Source organism: Triplophysa rosa, linkage group LG4, assembly GCF_024868665.1.
Source record: "Triplophysa rosa linkage group LG4, Trosa_1v2, whole genome shotgun sequence".
NCBI lineage: Eukaryota > Metazoa > Chordata > Actinopteri > Cypriniformes > Nemacheilidae > Triplophysa > Triplophysa rosa.
Genome location: NC_079893.1, coordinates 32,947,804 through 32,962,258, shown reverse-complemented (window position 1 = coordinate 32,962,258; position 14,455 = coordinate 32,947,804). Strand labels below are relative to the sequence as shown.

The following is a 14,455-nucleotide window of genomic DNA, read 5'->3' as shown; positions in this document are numbered from 1 at the left end:
GCTTTATTCCACCCAACTAAACTCAGCAAGGTCAGAACTCATTTGGACAGCCACTTCAACTGTGCTGTTGTATATTGGTGTTGTATAACTTTCAGTATTAAATGCGTTTGTAATCTTACATCTGCCTCGTGTCTTGCTTCTTTACACCCTTTAAAATGTCAAGATTTTGTGACTGCAAAAAACATATGCTTCTACATCTTATCATTTTAAAGTTAATATTTATGTCAATATGCATTCCACATTCAAACAGCCCAGGTCACACAATCTCAGGCGCTCCTCTCCGCTGGTTCAAATCCTACCTCTCCGGCAGATCCTTCAGGGTGTCATGGAGGGGCTCGCTGTCCACTGCTCACCACATGCTTGGACCGCTGCTTTTTTCCATCTACACGACATCCTTGGGACCCATCATACGGGCACACAGCTTCTCCTATCACTGTTATGCTGACGACACCCAGATCTACATCTCGTTTCACCCAGACGATACCACTGTAGCAGCTCGCATTACTGCCTGCCTAGAAGACATCTCGGCTTGGATGAAAGAGCATCACCTCCAGCTGAACCCGGCCAAGACAGAACTACTTGTGTCTCCGGAACACCCCACGGTGCAGCACGATCTCACCATCCGACTTGGCAATACCACAATCACTCCTTCCAAAACAGCCAGGAACCTCAGAGTCATATTTGATGAACAGCTGTCCTTCAACGATCACATTGCAAAGACAACGCGGTCATGCCGATATGCCTTATTCTACATTAGAAAGGTCAGACCCTATCTCACTGAGCATGCGGCACAACTCCTTGTCCAGGCCCTGGTCATCTCAAGGTTGGACTACTGCAATGCTCTCCTTGCTGGTCTTCCTGCAAAGGCTATCAAACCACTCCAGCTGGTCCAGAACGCAGCAGCACGCCTCCTCTTCCAACAGCCCAAAAGGGCTCATGTGACGCCCCTTTTCATCTCTCTCCACTGGCTACTGGTTGAAGCCCGTATCAGATTCAAGTCACTAATGCTTGCCTACAGGACTATCACTGGATCTGCACCGGCATACTTCCACACCCTCCTACACTCCTACACCCCATCAAGATCCCTGCGTTCAGCCAACCAGCGGCGTCTTGTGTAGCCTTCACATAAGGGCAGTATATCGCGCTCCCACTCATTCTCCTTCACAACTCCTTCCTGATGGAACACTTCCTAACTCAGTCCGGTCAACCACATCTCTCACAACATTCAAAAAACTACTAAACCATCTCTTCTGTGAACACATGACAGAAAACACACTAACCCTCTCTTTCTCTCAACAGGTAGTGGTCTGGCTTTTGTTGAAACTAGTAACTTGGTATAAGCATTTATTGTATTATTGCTCCTGTATGACATATCGCTTATTGCTCCTTAAACTCTTTGTAAGTCGCTTTGGATAAAAGCATCTGCTAAATGACTAAATGTAAATATATGTTCAATTAAAAAAAAAACTTCAACTCATTAGTTTTTGCCGGAACACTGCTAATGTTGCACTTTTTAAAAACAATTCAATTCAATTTTATTTATATAGCGCTTTTCACAATGTGCATTGTTCCAAAGCAGCTTTACAGGAGCAAATCAGAAAAACACAGAAAGGTAAAACACAGCACAGTGCATGGTGTTTATAGACCAAGCAAGATCATTATAATAAATAACATCTAATAAATAAATGAATAAAAAAATAAATAAATGCAGTCTCCCGGTGAGCAAGCCAACACTGCACTGCTGTGCTGTGGCGAGGAACCCAAACTCCAATGATGAATAATGGAGAGAAAAAAACCTAGGGAGAAACCAGGCTCAGCCGGGAGGGCCAGATCTCCTCTGACGTGTCATAGCTGCACTCAGCGACCCTGACCAAAGCCACCGAGCAACGTCCACGAAAACACAGTTTCAGAACTGTTGTTCGAAGCTGTAGTCTCCTGTATTGCAGAAATATGATATTGGGAAATTCAGCCATTTAAATTTCATGTGACGATCATGATTTCATTTACAATTTTGAAAAGTAGCTTGACAGAAAATAGATTTAAGAACAAACCGTAAAAACAGAAGAAACACAGTATAGAAATAAGGAAAACAAATTATAAAACAGGAAAATGTAAAATATTGTTACCTAGGAATTATCTGCATTCTGGGCAGTTTTAAGATAACAAGCTTTCACGTTTTAGGATTCTATTTGACTTTGTATATAAAACCTTTTTGTTTTCTAAAAAACGTCCCAACATATACATGATGTAACAAAAAACATCACACAAACGTGTAAATAAGTTGTCACAGAATATGTAAATAACTCAATTTTGACAAAAAAATATATCAACACCTTTTCTGAATTCACCTCATGAATCCTAAACTTTTCACCGTTTAAGATTACTTTAACTTCACAAACAATCTATTGTTCTGTAAAATGGTTCCTCTTCTCTGGTTTGCTCTCTTCTTCTTTACTATTCTGTACACATAGTTCTGTGCATTGTTGGCTCCTAACACAAAATGTTGTTACATTCCAAGATTTGTTTTAACAAGAAATATTACAAAATAAAAGTCACATTTTCTATTCAATGTAACAACAAAGCACCTGCAAAAAACACAACAACCCAAAACAACAACGTTGTCACAACGCAGACAACCCTGATAGCACACATACATCTGGGAGACGTCTATTTGATGTCTGCATTTACATCTGACAGCAGATGTCTTGGAGACGTACTGCAGATGAGCAAAAAAACATTCTTGCAGATGTAAATGCAGACATCAAATAGACGTCTCACAGATGTATGTGTGCTATCAGGGAATTAATCTGATGACAAACAACACAAGTTCAGTTCTATTCATAAATTACAAAAATAACGACTTGCAGTGTAAGACCCTACCTGCCCCAATCAAACTGACGATTCACTCCACAGACTGCAGAAAATTAATTTCACAAACACGAGCACAATTATTCCAGATTGATAAAAAAAGACGCTACTATGATGATTCCAGTGCAGTTTGTTCTTCAGCATGTTTCTTCTGATGAGAATTAAAACTTCCTAAATAAGTGAATCTCTCTCCACAGATGGAGCAGTGATAAGGTTTCTCTCCAGTGTGAACTCTCTCATGGGTTTTTAGGACATCTGATCGAGCAAACGTCTTGTCACACTGAGAACATTTATAGAGTCTTTCACCTGTGTGAGTTCTCTGGTGTTTTAGTAAGTTATTATGTTGAGTGAAACTCTTCCCACAAACACTGCAGTGATGAGGTTTCTCTCCAGTGTGAACTCTCTGATGAAAGAAAAAACTACTTAACTGAGAAAATCTCTTTCCACAGTCAGAGCAGAGGTAAGGTTTCTCTCCAGTGTGAACTCTCTCATGAGTTGTCAGATTAGATTTCTGACGGAAGCGTTTATCACAGTGTGAACACTGATAGAGTTTCTCCTCAGAGTGTGTTTTAAGGTGTGATTTTAAATAACCTGAATCCCTAAAGGTTTTGCCACATTCACTGCACTCATACGGTCTCTCATCGGTGTGTAAACACATGTGTTTCTTCAGATGAGGTTTGTGGTTGAATCTCTTGTCACAGTGAGGACACGCGTACGGTTTTTCTCCCGTGTGAATTCTCTGATGAGCAACAAGAGTTCCTTTGGTGCTGAAATATTTGTCACATTGACTGCAGTGGAAAGGTTTTTCTCCAGTGTGTGTCCTCATGTGAGCGTTCAGACTAGAAGACGAGACACAAGCTCTCCCACACTGCTGACAGTGAAAGTGTTTCTGGTGTCTGTGCTCTTGTGAATGAAGTTTCTTCTCTTGTAAGGTAGGAAAGCTGATGTCACATCTGGTGCAGGTGAAGAGTTTCTGTTCTGTGTGTTTTCTCTCATGTGTCTCTAAACGTCTCTGTGAACTGAATGTCTTTCCACAGGTGATGCAGGAAAGAGTTTGTGCTGTCAGTCGCTGTTTTGATGTAGAGGCCGTTTCTCCATCACAACATGAATCACCGCTCTCATCTGAAACAAACACAACAGCGTTAACAACAACCTCCAGCACAACTGAAACTACATCAGTGTCCACTGAGAATTAGAAACTTTTTTGTGCGTTTGAGACTTAAACACACCTTTTATGAAACAGTAACTGACATGACAGTGAAATAATTTGAAAAAACAATAGAGGAAACATACCTGAAGGGATGAAATCATCATCATCATCGTCATGATTCTCATCTTCATCAGTGTGATCTTCTTCTTCTGCTGGTGTTTGTCTTCTCATCTCCATGAGTTTCCTGCAGTCCATCAGTGTGACAGAACACATGTTGAGTGGTCTGGTGTTCAGGATCTGCTGTTCTCCAGCGTTACAGACAGAATCCAGAGACTCTGTGGAGGTTTGATCAGTAGATTCATCCTGATTCAAGGTGTGATTACTGTCACACACAGTGTCCTGAGCGTCTGTGGGGTTTGTGTCAGTATAACAGAGTAAAGTGAGGCTGAGCTCCGAGTCCTGTGTGTGTCTGGACTTCTGTTCAGAGAGGAAATATATTTAGATAAAGCTATAAACTATGACAGTGAGATTTAAAACAGTATTAAAATACAAATATTTAAAAGCAGTAAATGATGTTGAATGTGTCCAAACCTCAGTGTTGAGTTCATCTCCTCTTGTCCTCAGCTTTTCCTCCAGTAACGCCACCTCTTTCTTCAGCTGACAGATTTCTGTGATGAAATCATCAATATCCAGCATGGACAGATCAGTTCCCACTGATTTACAGCACATCTGTGACGTCATCTTCAACATCTCAACACAAACACACACACACAACACTCTGTTTAAAACACTCAAGAGAGAAAATCAGAGTGATGTGAACACGCAGCGCTTGATGTTTGACTTTCTTTCTTTCTTTAGTGGGTTTATCGGCGGACTGAAGAGCTGCAGAGCGACTCCTGCTGGACTGGAGACACAAGACGATCATCATGAAAGGAAACTAACGAGTTTCATACCACCTAAAAAACATTTAAAAAACATTTTGTCACTAATCCTACTGTTACCGTTAAGAAAAACTGAAGGAAATTTTCTGACAATATGTATTGTTACAAAGCATCTTAAATTAACGTTGTCCTGGTAAATAATGTCTAGAAATGTGTGTTGAATGTAAGCACACAGTGTTAAATAAATGACACAAAACAACGTGTTAACACATCCATTTTAAGAGTGTAGAAATTAACCTTGTCTTGGTAAATATTGTCTTGTTACAGAAATTTCATTTATTCTTGTATCCCTCATGGTAATCTTTATTTCTTTTATTCTCTTGCCTTTATTTTCTAATATATAAGTGTTTTGTACTGGTGGATGATGTAAAGGTTATTTTTCAACTCAATGTAATCCAACAACATTTAATGTAACAGACGTGGAATGCAGTTGGGGCATCGCCATTAAATGTCTTTGAGACTTCACAATTACAAATTTAAAAAGATTAAAAAAAGACATTTACCATTCAACTTCACAAGTGTTGTTTCATGAAGACCTTCAGCTGTTATAAATGTGTGTCTGACAAAGCTCCGGCACATTTCATAAAACAACTGCAAGCAGACACTAAATGTTATGAGCAAACCACAATATATGTCCACCCTGTTATGGTGATTATTAAGTGTAAATTTTAATAAATATATTTATCTTAGTCAAAATTTTTAAATTAATCGACCCTCAGTTGTTTACAATCACTCAAAGGTTGTAATACTGATGCTCTACTTTCAGGTGCGGTTTCCCGTACAGGGATTAGCCTAAACCAGGACTAGGCCTTATTTTAATTAGGATATTTAGGGAGGTTTTTTTTAAAAACATACTTTACTAACAAACATTACTGTGTGCATTTTAAGACAGAACAATCGCACTGATATGTTTTAAGAAATGCAAGCGCAAGTTGTTTTTGATCAAGACAGCACTAACATTTGAATTAGTCTGTCCAGGGGTACAACTTACACCCCATTGTGAGTGATGTTCTTACAGAGCCTGATAGCCTCTTCAAATCGTGTATTATTTTCATGTTTCTACGATATCCTCACTCGGAGCTACGATCCCTCGAAGTTGGGCACAATGTTAAGTCATTGGGATTTTTCGGGTGGTTTTTCGCCCCACTATCGCACCCCCCCCCCCACCCGATCGCTTATAAAAGTCATAGCACACCATTCCCGAATAGGCCCGTCGATGTGATGTATTCATTCATGGGTCTACGTCAAAAGCTGCGGGACAAGTAGCGTGCCAAACTTTTGGTGGAACAAGAATAATTATAAGAAGTATGTATGTTCGAATAACAATAGTTATGCTTTTTCAAAGCATCACTAATAACAACAAGCCACACACCAGGCATTGACTGAGGTGCCCTGAGCAAGGCACCTTACCCATACTTGCTCCCCGGGCGCTGCAGCTATGGGTGTATGTGTGTTCACTAGATGGGTTAAATGCAGATGTCACATTTCGGGTATGGGTCACCATATCTGACAAATAGGTCACTTTCACTGTATTTGGTATTACCCTGTTGGCAAACGGAGAGTTAGCTAAACGTGCTAACAGGTGCTATCCTCTAATACAACCACAATCTGATACATTCTTATAGTCCCACTGTGCAAAATATGTCTAAGAAAACAATAACGTTTTTCAAGATATATATATATATATATCGTTAAACATCAACAATATTGCCATAACCTCCTATTGGCTCAGCAGGAAGTGATCTGAGCGAGCTAAACCAGTGCCAGCAGAGTATATGCTCTTAAAGTGACAGTGCACCACATTTGTAATGTTAAATGAACGTATACATTTAAATTTAAAACTAAACATATTAATCCATACAATGTAATACATAGAACAATTAAACAACAATATAAATTTAACAGAAAAGAGAAGGGGATTTTGAATGAAAATAACACAACCATAATAAATCTGTTACATAAACACGCAGCGCTTGATGTTTGACTTTCTTTCTTTCTTTAGTGGGTTTATCGGCGGACTGAAGAGCTGCAGAGCGACTCCTGCTGGACCGGAGACACTCAACACTATTTCATACAGTTGGCTGATTGATCTCAACACCCAGGGGCGGACTGGCCATCTGGCGTACCGGGCAATTTCCCTGGTGGGCCGCTAACGTATGGGCCCGGAACGGACACTTTGGCCGCTCAGACGGACGTATTATAAATGTGAATGCACACAATGTGAATGCAGAAGACACATATGCATGCACCCCATCCCCCCCCCCCGGGTCGACGGATTTAGCCATGCAACCCTCCCCCACGCGGTCGATTGCCGTTGAATGTTGTTGTGTTTGGAAAACAAGCTCATTATAATGATCTGTTTCATGAGGTTAACAATGCTCTTGAAATGTTTGAAAATAGGCCTCTTTCACAATATGGTGGCGGCGGAGACCGGAAGTAGGGTAAACGTTTTTCCGGATGCACTGGCGTAGCTATGATCTCCATTCATTGTCATAATGGATTGCGACCTGCCGGTGTTTTCCCAGTCATTAGTGCATTTGGCCCTCGGTACCAAAAATGTTCCAGCTGCCCTTGCATGCACGAGCAAACAGCAGACCTGGCAGCCCCGCACCCAGGTAAAACACACAGAAAATAACTTGTTCTTCAGTTTTAATGACAACAGATAAAAATGAATGTAAAGTTCATAAGATGCAAATAAGATCACAATCTAGTGCAAGAAACCGCACAACGAGCACTCCCTTTATAATTACTAAAAAGCTGTCATTCATCTTCATCTAGATCTCTAGCACCCCTGAACCAGGCCTAATGATAATTTACGCAAAGAATACAAAAGCCCCGACATGGAGTTGATAAATATAGTGGAAAGATATAGAGAGAGAGAAAATTACCCCTCAGAAAAATAGAAGCTTCCTCTTCCCGACTGCAAGGTTTATTAGTCTCCATTTTTTAGCTGAAGTTAGCTCTACTGGAGTGACGCCAATCAAGCAGTCATGTCAACGATTTCCTGCGCTTAGCGGTCTTTAGACGTGGGGCGGGGCGTTTAAAATTTACAGAGACATGACAACTAGCCCATAAACAAACTTAATATAAATGATTGTAAATAATCAATTCACGAAATTGACCATATCCATTGCATGAATTTAATCACATTTGTCATTATCATTTTTACTCAAAAAAAAAAATATCTGAGGACCCCCCCAGCCCCCCTTCAATTTGAGCACTGTGCGGAAGGCCAAAGCATCTGGTAGGATTTGTCCAGTCCACTCTGTATAAAGCATATGGAGGTAATCTTCAAACACACATTTAAAAAGCTATGACGATACCTTTGATGTAAATGTCATTCCCTGCAGTTTAATCATCCTTCCCGATGCTTCACACCTCGGTGGCAGTCCACATGGAAGAGTGGTGGACCCAAATGAAGACCCTCCCTATGGTCTGGTAGAAGTTAAGTGCCCTGATGTGAACAACATTGGACAGGCATCACACACTTAGTTAGTTGGAGGTCAAGAAAAACTTTAAAAAAAGACACACCTATCACTGGCAAGTCCAAGGTCAGCTGATGGTCACTGGCTGGTGACACAAACAAGAAGTGATTTCACAGCAGAGAGGGTATGGCGAGATGATGAGCTGATCACAGAAATGAAAGCTAAAGTTGATGAATTCTACTTTGGCACATACATGTTTTGCTAGGGGGAAATAAGCAAGACAATAGTGACAAACAGTGATGTTTCTATAATGTAGTTGTTCTAAAGCTGTGGTTTTCAATCCTGTTCCTTGGAAACGACCGCTCTGCATGTTTTGCATTTCTCTTATTTGACACACTAATTTGAATCAGCAGCTCATTGGGAGATCCCCAAGAAATGAATAAAGTATATCAGATAAGATACTTACAAAATGTTCAGAGCAGTGGGTCCCCAGGAACGGGATTAAAAACACCGTTTTGGACTTGATGATCTCAAAGAAACAGTTACCAGTTCAATTAATGGTTTGGTGTTCAAGTTTTTGAAACAATTTGTTAGAATTCATTAACTTCATTCATTAAATATTAAAAGAACATTTTGAAAAGTTATTTACCTAGAACAGGAAGAAGTTGACTGAAAGATCTTGCGATACAATGCTTACTGTCAATGAGAACAGTTGTAACAACTATACAAAACAAAAATTAGAATTAATAGATGGCAGGTATTGCTTTCAAATAAATCACAAAAATAACGATAGGACTTACAATAATGATAAACACTGATAGGTAGCAAAATAGCATAGGGCTTGCGTTATTAAACATGCTTATGATGACTATGAGACACTAAATGGTTGTACTTGCTTTTGTTGATTGGCAAGGCTAGGAGGTGTCTGATGAGGAGGAGGATGGTGCTGATGTTACTGATTACAGAGGTGGAAGACAATGATGTTTCTGACCGCATGTTCACTCAACTCAGTATTTGACCTCACCTTGGAGATCTAGAGGACCCTGGTAATTTACCATCATCTACTTCCGGTCGCCGCCGCCGCCATATTGTGAAAGAGGCATGTTATTCTTAAACCATTGCTAAAGTGATAGACCAACCTTTTAGGATGATCTTTTTGTAATATAGGCCTATGCAATTTTCTGTAGACTGTGTTGCCTAAATTCACAAAACAATTTATTAAACAACATTTATGATTAAAAACTGGCAAATTGTAAAATGTCCTGCTGTTTATTAGTGAAAACCTATAGTTCAGTCTAAGCAAAAACAACTAGATGTAAGTTGATTTGGAGGCCTTGCGTGGCTCAGTGGTTCTGGTCGTGTGTTGTTATCTTGATGACGGGCACCAGATTCTTTGATGTTGCATGTTGAAAGACGGTTTCTCATGTAGTCATAAGTGTGTCCTTTAATAGGATGGTATAAATTGTGGGTCAAATAATGGTGTAAAGAGACTTCTTTGCTCTTATGTTTGTCAACCAAAAAAGACACCAATCATTTTCCGAGGGTATTTTCTTTACACTGTTTTTGTACGGTTTTGTAACGATGCATATTGTAAGATAAAGTTATTTACAAATACAACTGAACCTTATTATTACTGTAAATACTCGAAACCGTTCCGGGGATAGTAACGCAAACTTCTCACAGATTATATGCATTATTCTTTCTTTCTAATGCACTTTTGTCGTTTCTACACTACTTCACTAAAATCACACAAAACAATTACCTGTGAACGGATTATATATTTCAGTTAATGATATAAACAGTTAAGGATTGTAAAATATAAAGTAGGGTTGAAAGGAAACGTGTATTTTTTAACCATCTGTGACCCTGCCTGTGAAAACCCAGTTTAAGTAATCCTTTGTGATTTACTGTTGTTTCTTTATGTGAAATCATTCTACAAAACGTAAAGAATATTCTGTGGAAAATCATTCTTTGACCTATAGATCCAACTATGGATATGACTTCTTGATCTTAACGATCTAAGGATTTGAGCCCAGGTTTATTAGACCTCTCTGTCAGGATATGTACTCAAAATATCAACTCTGTTGTGACTTAACACTTCCAGTCAACCACAAGACGAATACAGAGACGAACGGTAAAAACGTCAGGCGAGAGACGATGAGAGAATAAAATGAGCAAAGTTTATTAAATGATATAAGCTGCGTTTCTTTGTCTGAATAGAAACAAATTCAACAGGTGTTCTTATACCATCTGCTTTACAACATTCATGTGTCGTGAGGTTATTAAGAACCTTGAGAATGTTGAGACCACTGGTCAATAAACTACTAGACAATAAACATACAGCATCCAACATAAGATTAAACAGCATTAAGAAAAGTCACGTAGAACAGAATAACTAGGTAGAAGGAAATGAATCAAATGTATAACTAATTAATATATAGAAATGAGAAAGAATATAGAACAAAGAATAATGATGATAATAAAACATGAGAACAAATGTATGTCTGTACTCTTGAGTCAGGAATTCATCATCTCTCAGATAACACACGCACATTCTTACATATATCTTTTTCTTAAAATCAAATCTGAGAAAAGTAATTATGAGTATCTTGTGTTTCTAGATAAAACTGAACAAAGCTGTCGTAAATAAAATCAATAAATTCTCAAAGTTAGGAGAAACTCAGTTGTCTTACATCTCAGAAGGTAAAGCGTGTTTATTGGTCGACAGGATTACGTTGGCTCAGAAATTGCCATTTTGGCTGGTTACTTTCCCCCAAAAAATTATTTACAAATCAACTAAAATGAATCACACACCGATTCAATAATGATCCCTATAAACAAAAATCACCTTTGATAATTACAAAATGCAAAATGTATTCTGGATCAAATCTAAAGAAAAAGAACTTGTGAACAAAGAACTGGAACCCTCTAACAAACGCTCATCCTCACATCCTTCAGTCGTGTGTGCAGCGCAGATCGTCATCATCACAGAACAAGCCGACTGTAATAACAAGCTCTTCACATTGAGCCACTGAAACCTATGAGGATTTTCCTGCAGTTTGTTCTTTTGCGTGTTTCTTTTCGTGAGCTCGAAAACTTCCTAACTGAGCGAATCTCTGGCCGCAGACCGAGCAGCGATGAGGTTTCTCTCCAGTGTGAACTCTCTCATGGGTTCTCAAGAAAACTGCTTGATTGAACGTCTTGTCACACTGAGAACATTTGTAAGGTCTTTCACCTGTATGAAGTCTCTGATGTGTCGCTAAATAGGAACGGTGAGCAAAACTCTTCCCACAAACACTGCAGGGATGAAGTTTCTCTCCAGTGTGAATTCTCTCATGAAAGCTGAAAGACGTTGGCGTAGAAAATCTCTTTCCACAGTGAGAGCAGAGGTAAGGTTTCTCTCCAGTGTGAATTCTCTCATGAAAGCTGAAAGACGTTGGCGTAGAAAAGCTCCTTCCACAGTGAGAGCAGAGGTAAGGTTTCTCTCCAGTGTGAATTCTCTCATGACGTATCAGATGAAATTTCTCACGGAAGCGTTTATCACAGTGTGAACACTGATAGAGTTTCTCCTCAGAGTGAGTTCTCTGGTGTACCTTCAGACCATGTGACTGTCTAAAGGTTTTTCCACATTCACTGCACTGATACGGTATCTCATCAGTGTGTAAACGCATGTGTTCCTTCATATGAGGTTTGTGGTTGAATCTCTTATCACAGTGAGGACAAGCGTACGGTCTTTCCCCCGTGTGAATTCTCTGATGAGTAACAAGATTTGCTTTGGTTCTGAAATATTTGTCACATTCACTGCAGTGGTAACGTCTCTCATTAGTGTGCAGCAGACGCACATGCATGTTTAAACTAGATGCATCGCTAAATCTCTTCTCACAGTGAGGACACTCGTACGGTTTTTCTCCCGTGTGAATTCTCTTATGTGTAAAAAGATATTGTTTGCTGCTGAAATATTTGTCACATTGACTGCAGTGGAAAGGTTTTTCTCCAGTGTGTGTCCTCATGTGAGCGTTCAGACTAGAAGACGAGACACAAGCTCTCCCACACTGATGACAGTGAAAGTGTTTCTGGTCTCTGTGCTCTTGTGAATGAAGTTTCTTCTCTTGAAAGGTAGGAAAGCTGATGTCACATCTGGTGCAGGTGAAGAGTTTCTGTTCTGTGTGTTTTCTCTCATGTGTCTCTAAACGTCTCTGTGAACTGAATGTCTTTCCACAGGTGATGCAGGAAAGAGTTTGTGCTGTCAGTCGCTGTTTTGATGTAGAGGCCGTTTCTCCATCACAACATGAATCACCGCTCTCATCTGAAACAAACACAACAGCGTTAACAACAACCTCCAGCACAACTGAAACTACATCAGTGTCCACTGAGAATGAGAAATGTTTTTAGTGCGTTTGAGACATAAACACACCTTTTATGAAACAGTAACTGACATGACAGTGAAATAATTTGAAAAAACAATAGAGGAAACATACCTGAAGGGATGAAATCATCATCATCATCGTCATGATTCTCATCTTCATCAGTGTGATCTTCTTCTTCTGCTGGTGTTTGTCTTCTCATCTCCATGAGTTTCCTGCAGTCCATCAGTGTGACAGAACACATGTTGAGTGGTCTGGTGTTCAGGATCTGCTGTTCTCCAGCGTTACAGACAGAATCCAGAGACTCTGTGGAGGTTTGATCAGTAGATTCATCCTGATTCAAGGTGTGATTACTGTCACACACAGTGTCCTGAGCGTCTGTGGGGTTTGTGTCAGTATAACAGAGTAAAGTGAGGCTGAGCTCCGAGTCCTGTGTGTGTCTGGACTTCTGTTCAGAGAGTTTGTCCAGCAGTGGCTGTGGTGTGCTCTGATCTCTGCTGCTCCACACTGAATCCAGACGTTCTGTGGAGCTCCCGTCACTCACACACACTGAAGATTGAGCCGACAAAACCTGACAAACACACAACACATCATCAGCACTGGAGCTTTATATAGAATATATGTGTGATGTCTCACTTTGGTTTAGTTTGACATGAATGACAGTATAAAAGCAGTAAATGATGCTGAATGTGTCCAAACCTCAGTGTTGAGTTCATCTCCTCTTGTCCTCAGCTTTTCCTCCAGTAACGCCACCTCTTTCTTCAGCTGACAGATTTCTGTGATGAAATCATCAATATCCAGCATGGACAGATCAGTTCCCACTGATTTACAGCACATCTGTGACGTCATCCTCAACATCTCAACACAAACACACACACACAACACTCTGTTTAAAACACTAAAGAGAGAAAATCAGAGTGATGTGAACACGCAGCGCTTGATGTTTGACTTTCTTTCTTTCTTTAGTGGGTTTATCGGCGGACTGAAGAGCTGCAGAGCGACTCCTGCTGGACTGGAGACACAAGACGATCATCATGAAAGGAAACTAACGAGTTTCATACCACCTAAAAAACATTTAAAAAACATTTTGTCACTAATCCTACTGTTACCGTTAAGAAAAACTGAAGGAAATTTTCTGACAATATGTATTGTTACAAAGCATCTTAAATTAACGTTGTCCTGGTAAATAATGTCTAGAAATGTGTGTTGAATGTAAGCACACAGTGTTAAATAAATGACACAAAACAACGTGTTAACACATCCATTTTAAGAGTGTAGAAATTAACCTTGTCTTGGTAAATATTGTCTTGTTACAGAAATTTCATTTATTCTTGTATCCCTCATGGTAATCTTTATTTCTTTTATTCTCTTGCCTTTATTTTCTAATATATAAGTGTTTTGTACTGGTGGATGATGTAAAGGTTATTTTTCAACTCAATGTAATCCAACAACATTTAATGTAACAGACGTGGAATGCAGTTGGGGCATCGCCATTAAATGTCTTTGAGACTTCACAATTACAAATTTAAAAAGATTAAAAAAAGACATTTACCATTCAACTTCACAAGTGTTGTTTCATGAAGACCTTCAGCTGTTATAAATGTGTGTCTGACAAAGCTCCGGCACATTTCATAAAACAACTGCAAGCAGACACTAAATGTTATGAGCAAACCACAATATATGTCCACCCTGTTATGGTGATTATTA

At 39.5% G+C, this 14,455-nt stretch overlaps 1 protein-coding gene across 1 annotated transcript; it reads right to left on the bottom strand.

Annotated features, from left to right (window-relative positions):
* Nucleotides 1–1,552: 1,552 nt before the first annotated feature.
* LOC130553102 (zinc finger protein 585A-like) lies at nt 1,553–13,748 on the bottom strand. Its single transcript, XM_057331848.1, has 5 exons — nt 13,448–13,748; nt 12,863–13,319; nt 11,441–12,690; nt 4,162–4,495; nt 1,553–3,990 (listed from the first exon to the last, which is right to left on the bottom strand). The coding sequence occupies exons 1-5, from the start codon at nt 13,604–13,606 to the stop codon at nt 2,978–2,980; spliced, it is 3,213 nt and encodes a 1,070-aa protein (XP_057187831.1). The 5' UTR covers nt 13,607–13,748; the 3' UTR covers nt 1,553–2,977.
* Nucleotides 13,749–14,455: the final 707 nt, after the last annotated feature.